Genomic DNA, 26,755 nt, shown 5'->3' on the forward strand with positions numbered 1-26,755 from the left:
ACCACGAGGTTTAATTCCATCCCTGGGGCCTTCTTCAGTTTTTCTTCCCATACAGAGGGAAGTCCTTACCTCCTCTCTCCTGAGTGTCTCTGTCCTGGGTCACTCTCCTGACCCTCCTCTGTAGCTTTCACTTCTTTTTTTGTAAAGAAGCCCCAGCTCCTGCCCAGCTGGGTCAAATAACACATCAAGCCTGGCACCTGCAGGTGCAGACAGGTGGGATAATCGGGCTCTTACTTGCCTGTTATCCTTTTGTTCACCTGTGTGAGGTAGACACCTCATCACATATGCACAGAAAAAGCAATGCCAGGTAACCCCCACCTTAGTCTAGACTAAATGGGGGCACGTGGCACTAGCAATGTGACCAAACTGGGCTAATTATTTCTCCTTCGTATTAAATCCATCCCCATTGTAATGATAAGAATAATAACAGCAACTAGAGCGGATTGAAATTTTTTCATTGAACTTTTTGTGTGAGAGCGATGAAAAATTACCTCTTTTTTTAAACAAAAATTTGTGCAGAAAATACTTGTTTCTTTCTAAAATTTCCCTTTTTTGAGGAGGAAGGAGAGAAAAAAACCCTGAAAATCAAAAGAGTTTGGTTTGCAACTTTTCATTGAAACACTAGAAAATGTCAGCAAATATAATTTTCAAAAAATGCAAGTTGTTGGTATATTTCTTTCAAAAATGTTCACAGAAAATACCTTCCACAAGCAGATCTAATTGCCTGTCTCTTTTTTCAGATAAGGAAACTGAGGCGGAGACCTATCTGACTAGTCCTAGGCCACACAGCACGTTAGTGGCAGAGAAAGAAGCAGAAATCAGAAGTTTCTGAATAACAATCCCAACGCTGCCTCTTTCGTAATCAATCGCTTTCAGGGAGGAAAAAAGCCTCAAAACTTTCCATCAAATAAACAAATTTTCTTTGTTATTAAAGAGTCTAACTAGCCACTTTGTGACATTTGCCTTCTGGCTTTTATTTGGTCCCTAAACCCCCCCTGGATATGATCCACAAGGAGGCATTAGTGGCCACCATTTTCAGAAGAGACTAGTGAATTGGAAACCTTTGATTGCTAGGTGCCCAACTCAAGAGACTGCAAAAGGCCCTGATTTGCACAGCGTGAGTGCTCAGCACTTTCTGAAAATCTGGCCCCTTTGAAGGGCGGGAAATTATTTTGGAAAATCTTGGCCCACATTTCAGTGTTTATGTCTTATCCCAAAGGTGGCACTCCCGAGTGGGTAAGTACCTGCCCTCTTGGGCATTGCCTCAGCACTGACACACAGGGAAGAACACATCTGCCCAGCTGCTGAGTGCACATTCAGAAGAAGACCTATACATCCCCTGTGCTGATATATAGCAAGCACCAGCAAATCAAGGCAGAATGTATCAGCGAAGCCAGGGGTAGGCAATCTATGGCACGTGTGCCAAAGGCAGCACACAAGCTGATTTTCAGTGGCATTCACATAGCCCGGGTCCTGGCCACCGGTCCGGGGGGCTCTGCATTTTAATTTAATTTTAAATGAAGCTTCTTAAACAGTTTAAAAATCTTATTTACTTTACATACAACAATAGTTTAGTTATATATTATAGACTTATAGAAAGAGTCCTTCTAAAAACGTTAAAATGTATGACTGGCACGCGAAACCTTAACTTAGAGTGAATAAATGAAGACTGAAAGGTTGCCGACCCCTGAGCTAAGCTGTTGGATTGATCAGGGTTTTCCATGTGCAACCCTGGCATTGGCTGTGCTGTGAAATATGCCAGGCTATAGCCATTGAGAATGCGTTGATCTACTGTGCTGCCATATGTACGTACAGTAAAAGTCCTTAGGGGGATCGAGTTCAGTACCCCAATGGGAAGCTATCGCTGTGTGTGGGGCACCTAGGACCTCTGGGTCTAAACGCACAGACCTCGACAGCCTGAGCTACTACATGCAACTGCATTAGCCAAGGCTGTAACAGGCTCATCAATCTCCACATATGGCCCATCCATCAGGAGAGGGGGACAGAGCTCCACATTGAGTGGGTGTGGACTACACAGGCACACCCAATGTAGCTAACATGATGCTGACTGGACCAGGCAGCTGACTGCAGTCTGCCAATCAAATGACAGGAAAAAGGACTGGCAACAACACAGTTAACAGACAACTATCACTAAGACCCAAAGTCTCATGGCTCTATGGCCTGTCATCACAAAGCACCAAACGCCACCATGGCCTATTTATGGTTGCAAATGGACTGTTTGTTTTCCAACATGGAGAAGTAGGCCAGTTCCTCCTTCGATGCGGAGAAAGCCCTCTACCTACACAATCCCTGCTTGTGAAATGAAGCCTGAACCCCTGAGATGCATGTGTGTGTGTCTGTGGGTAATCCAGGTCTCCCAGTTCTAAGCACAGTGCTGTGCCCGGGAACGACGCTGGAAAAACATTCTCATCTGACTTCATTAATCTAACTCTTGCTCATGTATCAAAGTGTGGCGCATTTTCTTGTAAAAATGATTAAGCTGCTAATTAAGCTGTTTATAACTTGTTTCCCCAGTCGCTAATGATAATTAACATGCAAATTAGCTGAGGGAGGAGAGGCACAGGGGTCCTCAGTTCATTACCAAGTTAATTACTGTTTGCATACTTAAACATTACAGTTATAAATGGTGGCATTTAATGTAATGGGCAAGATGATAATTATACCAACGACATTTTGAAAAGTCATTTCGCTGTGTGTTATTTTTTCGGGGTGATTAATGTTTCCATGCCTGATTGATAAACTTAGTTCAAACCAATATAAGTTGGGAACATAGTGTAACCAAATCAGTTACCCCTCACAGTCACCTGCTTTTCTATTCCTTTTGGTTATAAAGTTGCAGCGCAGGGAAAGAATGAGGGGAAAATGTTTGGCAGTTCAATATTGAAATGTAAGGAGTAAAATAGGTTGATTAACACCAGTTCCTCACTCTCTAGTCTTGCAATGCTCAGATGAGTGAGTGACTAATTTTCAGAGGAGTTGAGTACCCAGTTTGGGGTTGTAAACATGAGCATTATTTATGTTGACAATAATAATGTCCAGAAGCCACACCTGAACTTAGGGCCCCCTTATGTGCGTGTGTGTACACACACACACAGCACACACACATATGAGTGTGTCCCAGAGAGCTTACAAACTGAATAAACAAGACAGGCAAAGGATGGTAGATATGAAAGATAATTCTCCCCATTTTGCAGATGGGGGAATGGAGGCACAGAGAGATTAACTGCCTTTCTCAAGGCCACACAAGCAGCCTGTGGCAGATCCAGGAGTTAAACCCAGATCTTCCAAGCCCAAGCACAGTGCCTGAACCACAGGGCAAAACCTTCCTCTCCATCGATTGCCGCTGGAGTTGTAGGTGCTCAGCAATTCTGAAAATCAGGCCCAAGCTAGGTAGATAAATGTCAGGTACAAGGCTCTGAGGTTCAGTTCATAAAAGTTCCTGAATATCTGCCTATTTCTCAGTCAGTGGGAGCGAGACTGGCCCAGAATTTCTCACTTCTGCAGAACTGGATGGGAAATGCCACTGGAACAGGCCAGATCATGAGATTTCAAACAGGAATTTCTACACACGTAGATTTTAGAGCAGCGGGGATTGGGAGGAAGAAAGGAGTGGGGAGCGATGACTGGGGAGGTGCCAATCCATCTGCAATGCACTTTATGCTTCTCCCGAAGAATCAGGCAAGTCATATCACACCGCGGGACGACCCAGACTTCCACACTCTGGATCATGTTTTACAAAAACTATAAAGAGATGAAAAACTGACCACTGGCTGAATAGAGGGTTAATGGAATGGTCCATTCCACGGAGGCAAGGGCGGCTCAAAGAATTAGGTGCTCATTTTTTTCTTCTTAGTCGGGACAATTGCTTTGCTCCTGGAATGCAAGGTGGTTAAAGATGATCACTGATTACTGCTAAGCCTTGCCAGGGGACACCCAGGAACTAAAATGTTGCCCTTTGATGCAGTTGAATGTGGTCGCTGAATATTTGGCAGATTAGCATAAGGGTCACTCAGCAGTTGTTATCAGAATCTATGGAGACTCTGGGACCAAACCAGGGGCCTTTTTCCAAGATCAAACCCCACCCTTTACCCAGCTTGGATGAGAAGGGCTTCCTCACTGGCTGGTTGGGAGCTCTGCTTCACCCCCTTTAGCACCGGGAGGCAGGGAGCTAATTAATTTATGCTGCTGCATCGTTGTGTCCCATAGCTCCATCCCAAACAATAACTGCACCAGCAAAGCCTTTGGGGTGACCCTTGGGGGCTTGTGCTGTTGTTGTTTAATCTCCATAATATTAATAAAAGGGGTACTTCTCTTGAACAGAGTGACCATAACTTTCTTGTAATCTTGTTCAAATGCTCTTCACCAGTACATCCTTTCATCCTTTGCTTGGATCATATGCATTGTAATTGTAATTGGGCTAAAGTCATGGGTTACGGGGCAGTTGCACAGGGAAATAGTAAAGGGTTTCTGCTTTCCTTCTCCCCCACCCATCTATATATAGCTATAGATATATATCAATTTTGTTTCATGTACTGACTCATTTGTGATTAAATATACATAAGGAACAGGAGTGCTTGGATCAGCTGACAAGGCAAAAACAGGCGGTGGGAGCAGAGCACTTTGAATGGGACAAGTCATCCAGTAAAGACCACTCCTACAGGGCTTTATTGAAGTGTAAACAGCACAAAACGTTTTAAAACATTGCAGAGAAATTGGGGTTGAGTCATGAAATAAGACTTCTCCTTTCTGTAACAGCTTTCAGCCAAGGATCTCAAAGCACTTCACAAACACTGATTGGGTCACTTTTACATGCCCCAGGGATGTATTGTTGCCCCTGTTGTTCTGACGCATAACTCGGCGCACAGGGGTAAAGCAGCTTTCCCAACAGCAACCAACAAGTCGGTAGAAGAAAAAAGAAGAGCTGATCAAGACAAGGAACTTCTGATATTTCAACCTTTGGTTTTGTGCTGAAATGAAACGTTGAGTTTTGATTTTCCCAACAGAACATTTTGATTTCACTCCTAGTCTCCTGCTCTAACAGCACTAGGAAGGGGGCATGGAGAAGATGTTCAGGGTGCAGATTTCCTTGACAAGAAAGGAGTTCCTTAGCTCAATTTTACATCCAAGTTCCCCACAATCTACTTCTCAGGGTAGGCAGTGAGCACGGAACTGAACACACTTGCGGATGAAATTTCATCATGTGGCTTCAAAGCTGATGACATCCAGCAGAGCCCATTGACTTCAGTCTCATGAGCACGCAGTCACCTGGCATCTATTATTCAATACAGGCCAACTCCTTCTCTCCCTGACACCAGAGTCACTCCATTGTCCTCAACCCTCACAGAGGTGTAGATGAGAGCAAGATTTGGCCCCTTGACTCTAAGCAACACACTTGATAATCTCACTCTGACAAGTCACAAGTCATTTTGGGGGTGTTTTCTTTTTCTAAATGTAGCTCGTTGCTCCTAGGTTACAGCCTCTTGCACCAAGCAAGGAACTCCTCTCTTGCCTTGGACTTTGCACTCTTCATGTCACATAGATGCAATTGTCAAGCTACCCTAATTCACACTTTAGCTAAATCATATGTATTGAAGTTCTTCAGTCTTTCCTCCTCAGTCCATTCCTCAGCATACACTCTTCATCTTTCTTGCAAATACGTAGGGGACATACTATATGGTTTTGTACGACTAATGCTGAACACACACACAGGAAGCCGTGTTCAGGTTCTGAGGGTCTAGTTCACCCCTAACTTGACACTGAAGTGTTTTCAGAATCCCTTAAAGTCAGTGGGATTCTTTCCCTTGTTTTCAATGGGCTAAGGACTAAGTCCCCGAAGTACATCCCCTCGCTCTCTCTGTCCATCCCCCTCTCACTTCTGTGCATGTATTTAGTGCCTCTCCGTACTCCTGCCAACCTCCACCGAAGCTTCAAAAAACGTCTGAAGAGCCACCTCGTCGGTATAACGATGACTTTGTCACTGTTACCTTCTAGTGGCCACATCCTCTAGAAAGGAAAAAAGCCCTACAACCAGTGACAGCTGAAGTAGTAGAGGCCCATATTTCTGGTCCCAAAGATCATGGGGTTTTATCCCCACTCCCATCCATGTCTGCAGCACGTGGATTTATTATACTGTCTAAACTATGCACGATGGAGTTCTATTGTTTCTCCTATAATGCTTCTGTTGTGCCTTTGGCTTGTAACCTCCCTAGGCAGGGTCCTATTATATGTAGCCCCCAGCTTTGTCCAGTATTGCAGACACTCCAGAAACAAATACAACAATCATCATCATCAGTTCTTATTAGCACCCAGCCCGTATCTTTTCGGAGGAAAGTAATTCCATCCACATGCTGCTGAACTGCACTTGTTGCAAGGGCACCCCAGCTAACATGCCATCTGCACTTCCTAGCCGCTCCAGCCCCCTTTAAAAATTAATCACCCGGCTACAACAACAGGAGACGTTATTGTAAAGTATTTAATATTTAACTAGTGTTTGGGAAAACACTCTTCTTGCTCTTTCTCTGTGTTGGTTTGAGCATTTGCATCACAGTAATTCTTTACCATATGGGAGAAGCAGCGTGATCCAGTGTCTTGGACACAGGCCTGGGAACGAGGAAACCTGAGGTCTATTTCGGCTCTTGACTCTGTATATCATGATGCTGGGCAAGTTGCTTCACCTCTCGGTGTCTCTATTATTCCCTCCGACCTTTTTCCAGTCTTGTCCACTTAAATTGTTAAACTGTCTCTTGTTATGTGCATGTACAGCACTAAGCACAGGGAATCCTCATCTCATCTGGTGCTAAGATTATTATTATTTTTTTAAATGAATGGACGACATTGTCTTTCTTCGTGAGCTTTGTATCCACGGAACAAGATGTCCCTGGAAGCGATGCCCAGACCAGTGATATGAAATTTCACTCCCTTACACAGTGAAGTCAAATTATGGGTAATGATTTTTGAAACATGGACTACAACCCATCGAGAGCACCAGCCTCATTGTGTTCATTCCCACAAGCTGAGCTCGAACCACAGTGGAGGAGGGATGAGGCCCATGTGTTTGATCAACTCGGCCCTTGCTAATGTGATTTCTATTGCAGAACTGTTCCTTTTTATGCCTTCCGGTCTTTCCTAGCAATATCACCTATGGCCTGATGTGACAGCAGTACTAAATTATTTCTTGATGGCTCATTAGGGTAATTAAAATGAAAGTAATCAAAGCCAAGTAATGGGCAATCTCTTCATAAACTGTCAAAAAATTCTATATTAATCACAGGGAATTTTTTCCCCTCTGAATGTCAAAGAATACAGATCAAGGAAACGCTGGACTTCAGAATCAGTCCTGGTTTAAAGGAGCACTGTCAGGCGAGCCTCATCCTGAAAAATATACCTTACTGGTGACTAATAATGTCAAAAAGCCATTCTGCACTATTGAATCTGTTTGCTCCCTTTCCACATTTCACTATTTTGGACAGTGAAAATAGAGTGGTCAGTTTCATTTTCTATTTACGTGTCAGGTTCCCTTCCTGGCTGTCCATCCACATATTGCACATTGTGTTTGCAGTCTAATCCACCAGGGAATGAACACAAGAACCTAAGAACGACCATGCTGGGTCAGACCAAACTGTTACATTTAAAACAAAACCGTATTTTTAAAAAACTTAATTTTTTTCGTTCATCCTAGACCAAATCTTGAAGTTCCCTCTCCATTTTTCATGGGCCAGACTCCACCACTGATTGCAATGGGCATTTTTCCTGAATAATGACAGAGGCTGGCATCTTCATAGGAGCCCAAGAAAGTTAAGAAGCCAACTCCCTGTGGGATTTGAATGACCCACATTTACAGAGCGCCTTGCGATATTCAGCAGAAAGGTGCTGTATTGTGGCCCGACGCTTCCTCCTCCACAACATTGCGAGCTGCCATGTCAGGGAGCTCAGCAAAGCCCTGGTGAATGACTTTGGGCACCACTTCATCACTGTCTCACCCGACTCCACATGGGGAGCAGAAGGGAGACAATGACAAGCCTCTGCCATGACAGCGAAGCACCTCCTTTGGGGGGAACTGCAGCTAGGTCGTAGCTACCTCAGCCCTACAGCAATGTCTAGCTGAGACCAGGTGGGTGAGGTAAAAACTGGTCTCTCACCAACAGAAGCTGGTCCAATAAACAATATTACCTCATCCACCTTATCTCTGTAATATCCTGGGACCGACCCCGGCTACAACTACACTGCATGAGACTAGTAGGACAGAGAGATAGAATCATAGGGATAGAAGGGACCGCAAGGGTCATTAGATAGATAGCTAGATAGAGGAGGTGTATGGGGATAGATAGATAGATAGATAGATAGATAGATAGATAGATAGATAGATAGATAGATAGATAGATAGATCTGGCAGTTCAGGCTTCAAGCCCCCCAGTGCTCCAGCCATGGACTGTGTGCCTGCACTGTGCAGCCATCCCCTGCCTGCGGGAACAGAAGCCTGTGTTAGTGTTTACCGTCTCCTGGGTAACAGGGCATGTGGCAGGATGAACCGAGCCAGCCAGTTCTCACCCCATCTCTCCCAGCGGCAGCCACTTCTCCTGAGTGCAGCCGCAAGGGATCTCCGAGATCACCCTGCACCTCCACCGCAGCGAGCGTGTTCAGACGTGAGTTCCCAGGCCCTGCTTGTGCCCTTCTCCCCCAACCCCCTCCCCTTTGTTTCCTCTGCTCTTCTGTCCCATTGGCTGGGGAGTGAGCCGCTCTGGGTTTGGTCCCTATCTAACCTTTGTAGATTCCCACCTTTTCATAGTGGGAGGAGAGAATGTGAGACCCCCATCCCCTCCAATCCCAAAGCTAGGTAGAATTCACACAGACTTGGCTACTTGTGCCAATAGTCTGCCCCCCCACACACACACACACATCCAACCCCACCTCCCCCCCCAGCTTCAGAAACAAAGACAGGCTGGAAATTGCTTCCTCCCTTTCCCCGCTTTCCCCCAGTGCCCAGAAAAGCAACAATGTCTGAGGAATGGCAAACAGCAGGCAAAGCAGGGGGGGGGGATTGTTTCTTTCCCAGTGTCCAGCTGTCAGAGGCAGTCTGATGGTGCAGGTGGGGTGAGGAGGGAGGGGGTCAGACAAAGGGATGGGAGGAGCACAGATCAGAGCAGAGTCGGACAGAGCAAACTCCTGAATCAGGGAAGGGCATTTGGAAATTAACCCTCATTGTGCTAGGCGCTGCACGCACACAAAATGAAAAGACTGGCATTCTGAGCATCCACTTTATTTCCTCTTTTTAAAAAAAAACTGTAAACATTCAGTGTGGAGAATGCAGCAAATGTTTTGGATAAACAAGTTATAAAAGGCACCAAGTACAGGGCCCCAAATGGTATCTTCTGTGGGCCCAAAGCTGGCTATAGACCTTGCGCTTGCTGGTCAGGTGAAAGGTGCTGTGTACCCTCTGTTCTCACGGAAGCCAATAAGGGATGATGACTTTATTGAGAGCTGGGGATTCAGAAATTAGACCCGAACTAGTTCTCTGATGTGGCATTGGGGCAGATTGCGGTCTCTGGGGTGAGATATGAGACTGATGTCCCGAAGGCTTGCTCTGTGGGCATGGTGCTGTTCGCCAGGTCTCGGAGTGGCTGATAAGACTATGTGCTGGGCCTGGTTTTCCTGCAGTGTGGGTCAACACCAAAGCCAGAAGCTGCATTTTCCAGCTTTGCTGTTCTTTTCTTTCCACTCTTGTGAGCATTTGTCTTGTTTTATCTTCTTATGAAACGGGATTGGACCTTCACAACAGCAGCAATAACAGCCGCTCCATCCCATCTCAGCTAACTTCTTCTCTTTTCCCCTATGATTGCCATCTTTGATACCATCTGATAGACTGTCAAACAAGGGGAGGGTGGCTCCTTCGAAAAACTCTCTGCAGCAAAAGGGAAAGGGAACATGCGATGTTGTTAAAAATGAAAGCCTTACTTAATACTTTACCTTTCCAATGCTTTAACTATTTTCCCTTGCTTTCTGTATCTTTAATAAAAGGGTTAAATGATTTGTACTGCTGGGTTTACCAAGCTGAGGTCTCTGCATACCGAACCTCAAACTTCATTTAAAACTGTTTAATGTTGGACAGTGACTGGATTATGTTAACACCTTTGACTCTTTGGGCCCATATGTTCCATCTAAATCAGTGTTTCCCAAACTTGGGACGCCGCTTGTTCAGGGAAAGCCCCTGGCGGGCTGGGCCGGGCCGGTTTGTTTACCTGCCACATCTGCAGGTCCAGCTGATCGCAGCTCCCAGTGGCCGCGGTTCACTGCTCCAGACCAATGGGAGCTGCTGAAAGCGGCATGGGCCGAGGGACGTACTGGCCGCTGCTTCCAGCAGCTCCCATTGGCCTGGAGCGGCGAACCGCGGCCAGTGGGAGCCACGATAGGCCGGACCTGCGGACGCGGGAGGTAAACAAACCAGCCCGGCCCACCAGGGGCTTTCCCTACACAAGCGGCGTCCCAAGTTTGGGAAACACTGATCTAAATTAATACAACGGGTCCAAAAGCATGGTTGGGGGAAGGGAGGGAATGGCCCTCTCTGGTTTGGAGGATAGAGAAAGATGTGCTTGATGGGGAAGGGAGATGGTTGGAAGACAGCAGCAGAGTAATGGTAGGTTTGTTTATTACACAAGTATGTTTAAATTCTTCCTCTCCAATATTTGACACTGAAAATATTTCATATATGTTGTCAAATGGAATTTAACAACAAAATTCAGCATTAAATATTGAGGGCGAATTTCTCCTCTCTGTTCCACATGCAGGTCTGGGTAGCATATTCTGCGCTCCCCCTGATTCTTGTATCCACCCAAGGTCTACCATCATATCCTTAGATCTTGAGCTCTTGGGGGAGGGACCGTTTTTTGGTTATACGTGCATACTTTTCAGTGACCAAATTTTTTGCTCTTTTTACGACTCTGTGACCTTCAAAACATCTGAGGCCCTTGTTTGTGTCTGTCAATTTGATGGCTTAGAGAAAACAATGGATACCCACGAGCAATGTGCCTAGGTTTAACTGCTCTAATTTCTGTTCTACAGGCACCCAACAGGGCTGCGTGTGAAACGACACTTGCTGAAGATGTAAATGCCTCTGTGTTCAGAATGTCAGCGCAGGAGCTTGCTACGCGGCTCTGCAAGGAAGGGGACCAGCACCTAGCTATGGATGAGCTGCCGCTAGCCACGGCTTTCTACATGGCTGCATTCAGCTGCAGTGCACTCCTGGCAGTGCAGAAAGTAAAGTCCCTTGGGAAGGGGCCCTGGGAGAAAGTGATAGCTACCCTGGAGACGTGGTGCACAGGCAGAAGTCAGATTCCCAGGATACACTGCAACAACTTGGCCATTGTGTCACTCAACGTGGGAATAGCTGCAGTCTTCCTATCCACCCTAAGCCCCAACAACTTGGCTTCCTCCGTATTCAAGCTGGAGGCCATGCTCAGGCAGGGGCGCTATGAAGAGGTGGTAAGCCGGTGCAATGCCCTGCTCAGCACTCATCCCAAATACTCAGTGGAGCTGCTGCTGACGAGGGCTTTGGCCTGGGTGCTGTCGGGGACGCAATCTGGGAACGGAGTTGTGGACTATATCCAAGCTTTCGTGACACACCAGGCTGAGACGGTGGCATATGTACGCAGCAGGCAGAGGGAACACCTGCCACTGGTGATCCAGACCTTCTCTGATTACCTCTCAGTGCACCGGGAGACGGGCCCAAATAGCAGGGCCTTGGATGGCCAGTTGGGTGACTGTTATGACTTCCTCGTTGCCGTGGCACCGAATGGCATCCAGGTATGCCGGGCACAGGCCTCGTACCTCTATGAGAAACATAAATTCGAGGAGTGTGTGGCAGTTTACAGCAAGGCTATGGAGGCCTTATCTGCTGGTAACAAGCTCGGAGATGAGAGAGCTTTGGGTGTCCTCCTAGGCCGGGCCGCTGCTTACTTCTCCTTGGGTGGGCGGACACGGGAGATGATGCAGGACTTGATAGACGCCTTCAAGATAAGCCCTGGCCAAGCGAAGCAGCACTTTGATGAGCTTTTCTCATCTTGCGACACTGAGAGCATTAAAGAACAGGCCAGAGCTGTCCTGGATGTAGAGTTTGCGGCCTACAGGGAAGCTGTGCGTACTCGGCCTGAGCTCCGAGATGATGCTGGCACAGAACTACTTTCCCCAGTCATCCACACTCTCCAGTTCCTCATTCAGATCGCCCCAGGGTCCAGGCGTGAGCTGAGTGTCCGGCTGGCAGATTGCCAGCTGCTGAGCAGGCACGTCAACAGCGCTCTGAAGATCTGCAGCCACCTCTTGGAGTCTGACCAGAATACTTATTACAACAGCCTCCTGGTCCTGCGAGGGTTTTGTTACCTCCACGCCAATGACTGTCAGCAAGCCCTGCCGGACTTCCAGAAGGTCATCGAGCATGACTCCCCACACCCCAACAGTTGTGTGAAAGCCCTGTGCGGGCGGGGACTTATCCGGATTTTGGGTGGCAGTCCTTACCTCACGGCCCTGGATTATATCACTGCCTGTCGACTGAGATTAGACGAAACCATCCTCACTGTCAAGTCCTATGTGCCCTGGAACCAAAGAGGGCTGCTCCTGAAGGTGCTCCAGGAAGAAGGGCAGAAGATACTCCAGAAAAAGCCATCTCCAAAAGGCAGCTCAGCCTTCAGGCAAAAGAAAGGAGCAGGACTGAATGGATTCCTGACAAAAGAAGGGTATGGCTTGGGCAGGTTGATTGTTCAGGTGGATGGGAATGGGATACAGACCCTTTCATGTCTAGGCCACCGGTTGGTGGGAACCCAGCCTAAACTGGTAGTGGGCAAAAGCCATTAATATCTAAGGGATGCTCAGTGTCCTTGATGAAATGAGATGGAGGGATCTCACTCTGGTTTCTCATGAAGTAGATATCCACATCACCAAAACAGTCATTTTTGGTGCTAATAGGCCCCCTCACTGGAAGTCTCAGCAGAGTTCAAGCACTGAATGGGCCATGAAGACAACTCCCCTATGCGTTCTAAAAGAGGTCCTAGCAGATCAGGGGTGAATGACTGCAGGGGAGGCTTGATTTTCTGCTATCTGTGCTGCACCTGGTTTGAGGATAAAAGAGTAAGTTCCTATCCAGGGCTGGCAGTCTGGTACCGTTGGCCAATGCTAAATTAATGACTGTAACACTTAAGGGGAAAAACAAATCAAAGCAGAGTTAAGGCGTCTAAATCCATTTAAGCTTCTGCTCCACTTTCTCCCAGGGAGAGTGCTATAAATAAGATTAGTTGAGCTGGTTGTATTTTTCAGTTGATTTTTTTAATGAAAAATGGCTTTTTGCGGGGAGGGTGGTAGGGGGGGAGCGGAAGGGGTTGTGAAAAATTTTATTTCTTTATAAATTGTCGACTTTTTCAAAGATGAATTGAAAACCAAAAACATTTGTGTCCAGTTTTCAGTTTTTCAGCCAAAGAAACAGAAAATTGCTGTAAAACATTTTCAAAACCACTATTTTTTTCATTTCTTTCTATATTCTTCCTGGAAAATACTCAACTATTTTCTGACCAGCTCTAAAGACTGGAAAAGAAATGGGTTAAAAATTTGGTGGCAAATGGAGTACCTCACTCTGACACACAGTTTGGCCTATACAATCGGGGATACTTTAGAGAGGTCTCTTATTAATAATAGCTAAGTCTATATAGCATTTTGCTTCGGTAGATCTCAAAGCCCTTTACAAAGCAGGTCAGTGTCATTATCGCCATTTTACAAATTGGGAAACTGAGGCACAGAAAGGCAATGACTTCCACGTAGTCACCCAATGGCAGAGCCTGGACTAAAACCCAGATCTCCTAAGTCCCACTCCAGTGTTCTTAAAGCAGGAGCCTGTCTAACAAGGCTGTTCCCATGTACATGTGTTAGTGTTTTATAGCAATTTTTAGCGGGAGAGAGTTCTTCAACTGAGATAATACATGATTTTCTATACCTACTATTTTTATTATTTGTATCGAATAGTGTCTAGGAGTCCCCATCATGGACCTGTACCTTCTTTTGGAGCCATGCTTTTACCTGTACTTATAAGCTCGTTTATAAATAGGCATTTGATGAAATGTTTACAATGTGGCTCAAATGTTTAAGCGACAGGAAGTTCTCCGTTGCTGCAGTGAAGTTTGGCCGCCATTTTAGTACGGGGCTCATCCAGAGCCAGCAGCACTGTCTGACCGATAGAGAAGCTTCACCAGAACTACCATCAGTTCTTCCTTTGTTTATGCAGGGACGCCTTCGGGGTTCACCAGCTGGCTTCTCTCTTGATGGAGCTGGACCCTTCTGATGAAACATCTCAGATCTTGTGTGCCGATGCCCTGTACCAGCTGGATCGGGTGGAAGAAGCTCACAGAAGCCTCTTGGTAGCCCTCTCTAGGAATCCCCAGAGGTCTCCCATCCTAGCAAGGCTGGCGCTGCTGCAGCTGAAGAAAGGCTTCTTGTATGATGGGACTCAGGTAAAAAACATCTGGCTTGCAACACGGGCGAGACAAAGTCCTGTGGGTGAAATGTCTGGGGAGTCCACAGTTCTCGTTGGCTGATGTTAGGGATGCCGTATGTACGCACTGAGTGGTGTTTGTGAGAAATGAACAATTGGTGCGTCGTGATCTGAGATATTGGCAAAGTTCTGGGGTGAGCTGCTTGGAAAACGGGTTCATCTTTCATGACCATTTTCGTGAAAAATGAGTCCCTTTTCTTGCTGGAGATTTTCAAATTCAAAACTTGTCAACCCGCTCTCATTCTGGGGAGTGCAAAGTTTCAGATGAATTCCCAGGGCTTTGTCACTTCCCTGTGGATAGTTACAGTGGACCTACTTACATATCCCTTCACCCAGCAGTGTGGAGCCTTTGGCACAAATAGTGCCATGCACATGTGGGATAACATCCTTATTGTGACCAAAAATAATACAATCCTGGTCAAGTGCATCTCACATCTTAAATTAAAATCTCTGGTGTGCAGCAAGACTCCATAGCAGCAGACTCAGGGTTGGCGACATGGTGAAGTTCAGAGCTAAAATTAGATTTAAGTATCCCAGCCACTAACAGAACTTTTATGATCCAAACTCAGGCTTGGAAGGGGAAGCTCTTGGATTGTAACACAGGCTGTACAAGGACGCAACCAAATGCAGCCCATTCATCACATTGCATTTAATGACACCTTTCATCAGAGCCTTTTAACTAGATAGAGCATGATTGAATGTGCTGCCGTGGTGGTAATATCATTGATGGGATTGGTAATTTTCCCTTAAAAGGGAAGGAAATAGGCTATTGCCTTTCTTCTGCAGCTACCTAGTCTTGCTAATGGGTCTCTGTGACTCTTTCCCGGTGCCTACATGAGGCAGCAAGAAGATCTGCAAACTGCTGCCTTATTTTAGGATCTCACAGGCTAGCGGATTCATGTCTCTCGAAAGCAGAGAACATGTCTGTGTTTATGGCCCTGCAAATAAAGCAGTGATCTTATGAAATGTATTCCCTAGTGTATGGGTAAAAAATTACTGTCTGCCACCAAGTCTCTGTGGATTCACTCTACTCACAGGTGGAAATCCTTGATTGAGAAATGCAGTTTAAATCCTACGTTCACCTGAAATCTGAGAATATCTAATTCTCTCACCAACCCCACCTAGGAAACCTAATACTTGACCCATCAGGTGAAAAGCTACCAGGAAGGCGAGTGACTGGGGTACAATGAACTCCATTTCTAGCTCTGACCCTGGTTGGTACTTACTAAGAGAACCAGAGATCCCTTCCCCTGTCTGGTTTTAGGTAACAGCTTGTCTTAAAGAGCACCCAAGTTCCAAGGTAAGTTGATATTGAGAATCTTCCTCTCAGCACCTGCAGACTGGTTATCATGTTCATTGCATACACACAGTTCCCACTGAAACCAAGTTTGGAAACTCTAGGAAGAAGTATTTTGCCACAGTAAAACCGCATCCACTCATTGTAACTTCCTAACAATGTATGGCATCCCAGGGGGAGAGCATCAGTGGCCCATATACGTATGGAGGAGGAAATCAGTGACCATGATCTGATACACAGAGTTAGCAGTGGCACTGAATCTAGCAGCTACAGCAAAGCTCTTGGAGTCAGGACACCTGGGATTCATGGACACAAACTTGCTGCATGAACTTGAACAAGTTCTTTAACTTCCGCATTTCATTTGATCCAAATGTGATAATAATTAATAAGACTTGCCTACTTTGGAATGGGAGCTCCCTGGTCAGAAAGTGTGTCTTCCTGCAGATCTAGGCTGAGCCTAGCATATTGCAGGTGCCACTAAAATATAAATAGACTAAGAAAAATATTCAGCTTAATCTATTATCACTAGCAGAAGTGTTTTGGGGTCCTTGGATAAAAGAGACAAATGCTTGTGGGCATAAGGAGATTGCTTGTTAAATTGGAAGGGATTCAAGAATTTTTATTTCTGCTAAGCAGATATAACTGCCAAGATTAAACAGTTAAATGACCGGAGTTTGCCAGCAGAGGACACTGTTGTATTTTTAAACTATGTAATAAATCCTCCAGATGAGAAGGAGAAAAGTATTCCACCAAACCAAATGTGTTATTTTTTCCCTGTGGAGTATAAAACGTCTGTGCTATGTGCTGAGAATGTGAGAGCTCTGAGTGAATGATACCACTCATCGGAGTTCACATATAGTCCTTGGAAAGTCTGACTTTGAACAAACTTTTTAATGTACTTGTTATTTGGAGTCACAATTTTTTTTTTCCTTTTGGATGTGCACAAAAAACAGTGGTTGAAAATCCATTGCTTTAACTCTTTGGCCGGGACATGTTACCCAAAGGGGCATATTCCATGATGGAATCACACTTGAACTCTGAAACTGATGGCATAAAATTTCTTGTGGAAGGTTTTTTTTCCCTTTCCACAATTTTCCAAGTCTTGCAAGCTTTGATAGCCATCAGGAACACTGAGAAAATCCTGAAGATCAGTGTCTGAAAGACAGCAGCAGATTTCCCTCACTGCCACCTGCCCCATAATGTGGCAGCTCACATACCTGCACTACTCCGCCTGCACTTGTTTTGCAGCAAGTATCAATCACTGCAGAAGTGTATAGGGTAGGTGCAATCCTCAAGTGGTGAGATTTGACATCTGCTTTTCACATGCCCAGCTGCATGCATATGGCAGTGAAGAATGGAGCCTAGTGTCAGCTTTTTCTCATCAGAATTGGTACCTAAGGGGTGGGGGGGAAGGGAGCATCTGAAATCACTACGTTCATTTTGACTTCAATGCCTCTTTATTCTATTTGTACCATGTTTTATATGAAAAAATGCCTATCCAAGTGGTGGACTTGCCTTTCTGGTGCAATGGAAAGCACGCTTTCTAAAAGGAGGTAATAAAGATAACCTGACCTTTACCCAGCAACCTTCCATCCCAAAGCCCTTTGCGAATGAAATGAAGTTCATGTCAGCCACCACTAAAATGCATTCCCCTGTGGCGAAGTGTAACAGAGCACAGCCACTTTTTGAACAGTCAGTACAGTACCTGGCTGAAAGTGCACAGAGAACTTACCATAGCCGAATGTGATTTTTCTGAGTTGGAATTTAGCCAGAACATTGTTCTTCCTGTGACTACTGTAAATGGGATCTTTAATGATCGGTTTATGTGTTATCATCCAAAAGATAGCAGCACAGTGGCCTTCAGCACCAAAGGGGACATGAGAGGGAAGAGTCCCTCTGTTGTGATAATTGGACCTACACAGTTACCTAGTTGTCAGTTCGGCTGTAAAAAGAACTAACCAGGGGTGGTTCTTTGATGACTTTTCATCAACTCCTTGATTTTTGCTTTTGTGGCCCAGATAAGTAATTCTTCCCCCAGTCTCTCCACCAGACTGAATCTCTTTGGGGGCCATTATGGTACAGTTCAGCTCTCTTTGAATGTTATGAAATTTTTCACAATTCTTTTCTCTTTTCTTTGCCATTTCTAATAAGAACCAGCCCAAGCTTTCTCCCCAAATTCAAATCAAATCTGCTCCAAAGCTTGGAATTTTGGATAACATTTTTTCTGCCTTTATTTCAAAATGTCTGCTGTTTCCATGTTTCATGGCCCATCCAGAGCAAGAGAGAGTAGTGCTCACAGAGAGAGATTAAAAAGACTGGGACCTTTCAGCTTGGAAAAAAGACGACTAAGGGAGGTATGATAGAGATCTGTTAAATCATGACTGGTGTGGAGAAAGTAAATAAGGAAGTGTTATTTACTCCTTCTCATAACACAAGAACTAGGGGCCACCAAATTAATAGGCAGCAGGTTTAAAACAAAGAAAAGGAAGTATTTTTTTCACACAATGCACAGTCAACCTGTGGAACTCCTTGCCAGAGGATGTTGTGAAGGCCAAGACTATAACAGGGTTCAAAAAAGAACACGATAAATTCACAGAGGATGGGGCCACCAATGGCTATTAGCCAGGATGGGCAGGGATGGTGTCCATCAGCTCTGTTTGCCAGAAGCTGGGAATGGGCGACAGGGGATGGATCACTTGATGATTACCTGCTCTGTTCATTCCCTCTGGGGCACCTGGCATTGGCCACTGTCAGAAGACAGGATACTGGGCTAGATGGACCTTTGGTCTGATCCAGTATGGCCGTTCTTATGTTCTTCTAGGACATGAGATTATCCTGAAAATACCATGCTGTTGCATTTGAACGCCCAAATATTGCATTGCCAAACTGGTTATTTCCTCATGCTGTGGAGTCTACTTTGAGATTGGAGATCCTTCTAAATGATAGGCTCTCGCTCTGACAGTCTCTTATGGAAAGTCAAACATTTTCATGTCATCCCTCCCCTTTACATTTATTATAAAGGGGAAAGTAAAAAGTGTGTTAACCATAGCAATGCAAAGCCCATCGAATTTATTTTTGTGTGTGTTTCAAGAGATTGACAGGGAATACTTGACCTTGAAGGGCAAGGGGTGGTAGGAGAGCAAGGTGGCAAGCTCCCCTGTGTGGATGTGAAAGGGGCGAAGTTACAACTCCTGTATTTGACCTCACATACTTTGAAGGTTTGGGCTGCACTGAAGTTATTTGGAAAATGTTTTTTTCCTTGTTTTCGAATTGGAATAAAAATGTTGACACTTTGTGACCCTCCATGCCACCCCCATCCCTGGGGATCGTGAGCCCTGGTTGAGAAATACTGCTCTAGTTCAATCCCAGACTGTCAGACTCAGGAGTGTTTACCTATGTCTATGTCCACAGTCTCCAGCTGCCTCTGATCCTTTCTGATTTCCATGTATGTCAATTTAACCCCCTTTTTCTCTGTCCTTCTTAAGTTGCTAAAGAAAGTGATCCAAATCGGAGACACTTCCTGCCTCCTGCTGATCATGGATATTTTCAAAGACGAAGACCGGAAGCTGATGCAAACTCACTGCCACTGCAGGGCTATGACCATCCTGAAGAATAAACAGGGAGATACTTACGTCAAAGAAGCTATTGCCAACCTTTCCTTTGCTATCATTGCATCAGGTAGGCTTATGAGAGGTTTACTTCTGTGGGAAGTAGGCCAGTGTGTGGAGAGACGTCGGTCCTCATCCAATATTTCTGCTTCCCTCTAAATATGATGATAAAATGCAAACAAAATCTTTACGGTGCGGGGGGGGGCGTGTAAGTGGCTCAGGAGAAGGGTTCTGTATGCCATGAACACGCTCCTCCAAGTTACTGGCTTTGAAGTGGCCCAGATAGACAATGACCAAAGTCCTTAACATCCAACAACTACTTTGTGACTGGTGTGAAATGAGTTGATTTGGCTCCATTTAGTTCCCAGCGGTTTAGGTTAGATATTAGGGGAGTAAAGCTCTGGAATAGGCTTCCAAAGGAGGTTGTGGAGGTTTTTAAGAACAGGCTGGACAAACTCCTGTCCGGGACGGTCTAGGTTTACCTGGTCCTGCCTCAGCACAGGGGGCTGGAGTTGATGACTCTTGAAATGCCCTACATGTCTATGATTCTGTGAAAAGTCGTGCTGGTCATCCGGGTCATCTGGACATTCCCCTGCAGAACCCAGCCACGGCTAGCAGCAGGGAGGCATCATCCTTTAGCGGAGAGGGCAGCACATTAAGACTCAGGAGATCTGGTTTCTGTTCTCAGCTCTGCTGCTGACCTGTTGCGTGACCTTGGGTAAGTCACTTCACCTCTCTTTCCCCTCCCACATCTTGTCTTTGCCTAATGCTAGCTCTATAAGGGGACAGTTTCTCTGTGTCCTTGTGCAGCACCCAGCACAATGGGGGCCTCTAGACACTGCTGTAAAATAAGTAATTAATAATTCGAGGAGCGATTAAAATGGCTGGGACTGTTCCGCTTAGAAAAGAGATGATTAAGGGGAGGATATGACAGAGGTCTATAAAATCATGAGAGGTGCGGAGAAAGTGAATAAGGAAGTGTTAGTTACCCTGTCACATAACACAAGACTCAAGGGTCACCCAATGAAATTAATAGGCACCAGGTTTTAACCAAACAGAAGGAAGTACTTCTTCACTCAACGCACAGTCAACCTGTGGTACTCATTGCCAGGGGATGTTGTGAAGGTCAAAAGTATAACTGGATTTTAAAAAGAATGAGATAAGTTCATGGAGGATAGGTCCATCAATGGCTATTAGCCAAGATGGTCAGGGACACAACCCTATGCTGTGGGAGTCACTAAACTTCTGACTGCCACAAGCTGGGACTGGACAACACGGGATGGATCACCTGTTCATTTCTTCTGAAGCATCTGACACCATCTGCTATCACAAGCCAGGATAGTGGGCTACATGGACCATTGCTCTAACTCACTCTGGCTGTTCTCATAAATGATTGTAATGGTGTTTTGAGGCTGTGGTCATCTGTTGACTTTGGTTCAGAGTAAAATTTTCAAAAGTATGTCACTGAGGAGCCCAGGACTTCAGGCTCCACTTCACCAGTGGGATTAGGAACCTATGTCATTTAAGCCCATTTGAAAATTTTACAATGGAGTCCTATTGACGTAAGGTCCTTAGTGTCTAAATCACTTTTGAAACTTCTCCCCATGATCGCTGCCTTGTTTCACACAGGCTTTGTTTCACACAGATGGCAAGTGGTTTGGAATGGCTGCTGGATTAGTTCCAGTCTGGACCAGACTACGTAGCCAGAGAAAGCTCCACATCTCATTCTCAGTTTGCTAAACCATTTAGTGCCCTGAAACCTCCCATGTTAGTAATGTTGATGGGATATGTTCTGTTTCCTCTGTGTTAACGTATGGTAAATATTGTAAATGCCACCCAAATCCCGCTTACCCACTGCTGAGCTTCCCTGCTCCTTTGCGTTGCATTCCTTGCTAAAAGGTTACACACCTGGCTGTATGCATTAGAGGTGAAACATTATCTCAGCTTTCCCCAAAGACAGGGGCTGAGCTAATTTGAAAACGTCTCTGGCACATTCTAAGCAGAACTCTATTCTTATGGAAATCTGACTTTCACTCAGAGCAAATGTTATGACAGTAGCATCTAGAAGAAGTGAGCTCATGAAAAGAAAAGGAAAACTGCTAATTGCCTTGAGGTAGCTCAGTGCATTCTGGCTTATCAGCTTCCCACTTGCTGGTGCAGATGCTTGTTAAGAAATGGACATGGTCTTTTATTGGCGCGGATCATTACAGCCCCACAAATATTAATAACATTTGGTGAGGAAGTTTGGAGCATATCTTGAGGGTGAAAGTCTTGTAACTGAAAAGGAATTGCTAAATGGGCATCGTCTGGCACATCTCTCCAGGCAGCTGTGCAAAAAGCTGCACTCACTGACCTCCCAAGGAAAAAAAAATTACAATGGATCCAATATGGGGACACCCCTGTTATTGATGACAATCCTTAGTACATGAAGATGCTTATCGAAATTGCTTTGAAAGGAAGGAGGTGTGTGAATGAATGAGGGATTCATGCTCTGCAGCCTTCAGATGAATATATTGTACATTTCATAGCCAAATGATTGATTTTGGGGGATCAGAGGAAAGGGAATCCTAATATCACACATTCACACGTCTTGACCTATGGCACTATATGGCGAGACAGTGGGACAGACCCCTCTGGGTTACTATCCAAACCAGAGTAGTGTACATTTTCTGATTCCATCCCATCTGATCCAACCAACTCCTTTCACTGCTAAAAGGCTCTGCTTCTGCCTCCCAGTATCCCCTCTCATCCAGGGTATTCTTTCTCCCATTGTCCTGCCACTTGTAGGTTATACCTACTAAGCCTTCCGAGGTGTCCTCCTAACTAGCTGGGGCCTGGCCATACTGGCTAAGTTGCCATATCATGCCCCTTTGGAGCTACATTGTCTCCCTTTGCTATGCACTAGAATGGAACGCTGCTCTTTGCTAGGGTATAATGGAGAGGTGCTTTCAAGCCATTCCCTCTTGGTTTGGTGCCAAATACCAACACCACCTCTAATTTCCTTGGCTGCAGCACCACACTGTTTCCTCTGACAGGTCCAGGTCCAATTCCCACCAATGAGTGAAGGAGGAGAGGGGACCATTATAACTTCCTAGAGAGAAGCTTTCCAGGTTTCCTAGGAAACTCAACCCTAACTGCCTGATCAAAGCAATTTCATGACACACAGCAGAAACCAAACAAACTGCAATTGTGGGATTTCTCTTAACTGCGTGCAGACATTTTCAAGGACAAAGATGCAGAAAAGGAATGCTGAGCAATCCCTCTTCTGAGGGAACCTCAAATAACCTAAGAGGGTTTGGTACATAAATAAATACAGCCACAAAAGAGCAGCTGTCACCTTTGTGAGCCTTCCGCATTGCTCTGAAAAGCAGGTCTTGCTAGTTGTCAATTTGGCAAATGTTGACTAAAACAGTGGCCATCAAATGAAATAACATGAAATGGAAACTGACCAACAACCCACCAAAATGAGGGCCAACGGAATGCAAAGATGGAAGTTCAACAAAGCAAGTGTTGGAAAAACTCTAAGCCTACTGCTGGTTGAATGACCACAGCACCACTGGTTTCATTTGTACCAGAAGACAATTGGGTTCTCTTCTCTTCTATGTAGGTTCTTATACCACCCTCAGCACCATGATATCTTAACACTTTCTAGTGGCATATTAAGCAATGGGATTATTGTCTGTTCTGAGTCTCTTGGGTGATCATCTCTGTCAAGCAAAAACGTTTTTTTCTTAAAACCCTTTTAATCTCCCCTACCTTTAAAATTGCAAGCAATAAAAATTAAACAGAGAAAATAAAGTGTCTATGTATTTAATGTATGAGGAAGGTAGTGTGCTCCATTAGACAAGGCCCCAAGCCTGGAACCCAGGAGACCTGCATTCTGCTTCCAGGTCTGCCCAGTGTGTATGGCCTTAGGCAGGTTACTGACGACCTGATCCCAAGCTCAGTGATGTCAATGTGAGTCTTTCCCTTAGGCCTATATTTTCTAGAGGATCTACTAACTCTGAGTGTTTCAGTTCTGGGTGCCCAGCTTCAGAGATCTTGGGCCTGGTTTTCAGAACTTCCACTGACTGCACCTCTCTCCTAACAGTTACATTTGCAAATGTGGCTGCTGACTTGGTGCCCCAATTTTTCAGAGACTCTGGGTGTCAAATAAGCCCACAAAAAACATGGGCCACATCTGAAAATTTCATATGTAGCTAATTACAAGCTCTTCCCTCAAATCCCTTCAGGAGACCCACTTCCGCTGGGACACCTGCCCATAATCAGAAAGCAAGGACAGCTAGCTGGGGAGATCCACTATGTATTGATTTGTTTATTTTATCTAGGACCAGCAATCGGTGCCCCTGACTGATCTATGTAACTGCATGATCTTACTGGTGGTACCCTCGGCCTTCCTTCTCCAGCTTTGTCACAACGTTCTTTTTGCTTTTTGTCTTTGTAAACTCTTTGGAGACGGGACTGCGTTTGTGCATCATCTGGCACACTGGGGCCTCTGTTTCTGACTGGGAATGTAGCGCACTGCTGCAATCAAAGTATTAGATTATAACACAAATTGCAGCTACACATCTGCTCTACGCAAAGCAGCCACTATCTATTTTCATAGATCACTGTTAGAGATGCCTTTTCCCATATCTTCTTAGTCACTTTCAGAAACTGATTATCTCCAGCATACAGCATGCTGAAATTATTCTCCCAAGACTAATTGGCAAAGCATTTCATGTGGGAAGGCTCATCTGAGAAGTAAAATATTCCTTTATTTATATAGTGCTATCTCATTTTATTCACCAGGAGTCTTTAGCTGGCTCTGGCTTTTTGATAGGACGTTTCAAACACTGACATGTTATGATAATGGCAGGTAGATGGAGAGCGTTGGACTTGGATGATTTAGTAAATATTTTCCACCTTGGTCTCCAGCCTCAGCTGCTCTTTGAAATGAATGCTACTACAGTTCAATATTCTATGCGATGACAGCATCAACGAAAACAAAACTACCGTTGTGGGATTCCTGTGTTCTATGCCAGCTCAGCCAGCTTGCTGTACATGTTATTTTTAACCTGTCGGTTTTAGTATAGTGGCTTTAAATGGGTGGACCTGCAGACCTGTCAGAGGTGCTGTCAGGCTCAGATAAGACTTTTGTGGCACTCTGAGATCCTTTCACAAACAGTTCTTGGCAAATGCAGAGTTGTGCAGTGTGGCTTCGTTGGCTGAACACTGAAAAAGGCAGACAAGGGTCCATTGCTTGCTTGGTGACCTTGAGAAAGTCACTTCCTCTCTGTGCCCCAGTGTCAGTTATTTTTACTTTCCTTTGTAAAGCTCTTTAAGCTCTATGGGTGAAAAGTGCTACGTAAGAGCTAGGCCTTTTTGTTATGTACTAGCCACCAAAAGGACAAGGATTGCTGCCTCTACAGAACTTCTTCAAATACAATTATTCTTTTCATTGTTATATATCTGTTTTAAAACATAACACAGATGAAAATAGCTGCACAAATCTACACCTGTGGGGCCGCCCTTTAAGTAATAACAATAAATTGTCCCCACCTTGGTCCAATATAGTCTAGGCTTAATGGCCTCCTGGACACCGTGCAAAATCCAGTTGTTTGGCATGCTTTGTGGGAAGGCTGAGGGTATGTCTCTGGGGTGGTGAAAGGGATTTTCTCTTGTTGGCTGGCTGCGATCATTTGTCACCCATGTATGATTATTTAAAATTGCCAGATGGTCATCATTATGTTACTGCAAGTTGTATTAATTGTGAGGCGGCCTAGAGGGTTTTGTATGAACATCATCTATTGTTGTTTAAAGCCAAATTAGAACAAAAATACTTTGCATGTTGCTTTTTCATTCAAGGATCTCAAAATCCTTTACAAAGCAAATAAAGTTGTTTTTTGGGTGAAGGGAGAAATCAGTAATTTGTCCATATTTACCAATTCAGGGCCCAGGATCCACACAGACACAGGGATCTGCTTGCACTGATCTAACTAAAATTGAATGCCTCAGACTTTAAATAAAACTTGTCCTGCAGCACTCCATATGTGGATCTCCACTAGGTGGAAGTAAATCATCCTCTATCCTTATGGAAAACTTTGGTGAAAGCTTATTTTCCCCATGTACACGCTTTAAAAGTAAATAAAATAAATGTTTTAAAAAGCTAAAACATTATTATTTTTTAAATCCTTTGATCACCAATGTCTTTGTTTTGTTTTACTGAGTAAAATATAATTGTTGGTTAAATAACACTGAGGTCCAAGAGGCAGATGCTGTAAACATTTTAAGGGAAAGCATTGAAGCTGTGCAGTTTTTAATTTCCTTTATTACTGAACAGGTGAAATAAATCATAATGTTAATGGCTAAGTTTACTGCAGCTATTCATCTAGGTACTTGTATGGCCCTTATCAATTAACTATCTGGGTACCTCACAAGCATTCATTAATTTTCACAACTGTGAGATAAGGATCCTCCACCCCAATGTTACAGTTAAGGAGCTAGGGCACACCTATTCCTCCGAAGGCCAGACAGCCGTTCTCTGGGTAGTGCACACCTTGGCTGCTTGTTGATTTCAACTGCTGTATTTAACTGGAGTTCTGCCTCAGACTCTATATTCTTCTTTCTCTCGTTGCCTGATGTGCAAAGCCTGGTTTCTCCACCTCTGCTGGGGAACGAGGATTCCGTTGATGTACGAATCCTGGCCAAGGCATTGAGTAGGGGAATGCAAGAAACATGCCGTTAGTGAAAGTGCTGTCACTAAGGGAAAGCAGCTTTGGTTAGCAGTTGAGACCATCAGAGCTTGGGTGAGGGGCTACGGGGAAATGGCTCTGGGGATTGCACAGCCGTGTATTAGGATCATGATGTAACATAGGGATATGAACCATGCCACCATCTCTAGCGTGGTGGAACGGCTGTGAACACTTTTGTTTACCTCAGCTAGAATGGAGGTTATACGCACATCCCCAACTGAGTCCCGATTCTCTGCCTGCGTCCTTGCTGCTTCCAGGGGATAGTAATTTATGGCTGGCCTATACCACCCCCCCATGGCAGCCAGAGCATAGTGGGCTCTGCCCATTTCCCACCCATCCCAACCACTCCCCTTCTATCTACTGCCCTAGGTCCGGGTAGCTTCCGCAAGTAAGGGGGCTCCTACCCCACGTCACTGATATGTAAGTCCAAGCCACAATCTAGCCCACGCTATTGATGCTGGCTTTTCATCCTCAGTGACAAGGGCCATTTTCATATGGAAGGTTGGAGAGATAGAAAATGCAAACAGCCAAGCTCACAAGAGATGTGATCGCTTTTCCGTGTAACTGGCTG

The 26,755-nt window shown here is 45.0% G+C and overlaps 1 protein-coding gene across 1 annotated transcript in view; it reads left to right on the forward strand.

Annotated features, from left to right (window-relative positions):
* Window positions 1-8,543: 8,543 nt before the first annotated feature.
* The window catches only part of TTC34 (tetratricopeptide repeat domain 34), a 46,535-nt gene continuing 28,323 nt past the window's right edge, over window positions 8,544-26,755 (forward strand). The window contains exons 1-4 of the mRNA XM_008167200.4: window positions 8,544-8,663; window positions 11,077-12,743; window positions 14,279-14,504; window positions 19,328-19,520. Coding sequence (XP_008165422.3) covers window positions 8,544-8,663; window positions 11,077-12,743; window positions 14,279-14,504; window positions 19,328-19,520 — 2,206 coding nt within the window. The remainder of the gene's footprint in view (window positions 8,664-11,076; window positions 12,744-14,278; window positions 14,505-19,327; window positions 19,521-26,755) is intronic.

This window comes from Chrysemys picta, chromosome 21 (assembly GCF_011386835.1).
Source record: "Chrysemys picta bellii isolate R12L10 chromosome 21, ASM1138683v2, whole genome shotgun sequence".
NCBI classification, from domain to species: domain Eukaryota; kingdom Metazoa; phylum Chordata; order Testudines; family Emydidae; genus Chrysemys; species Chrysemys picta.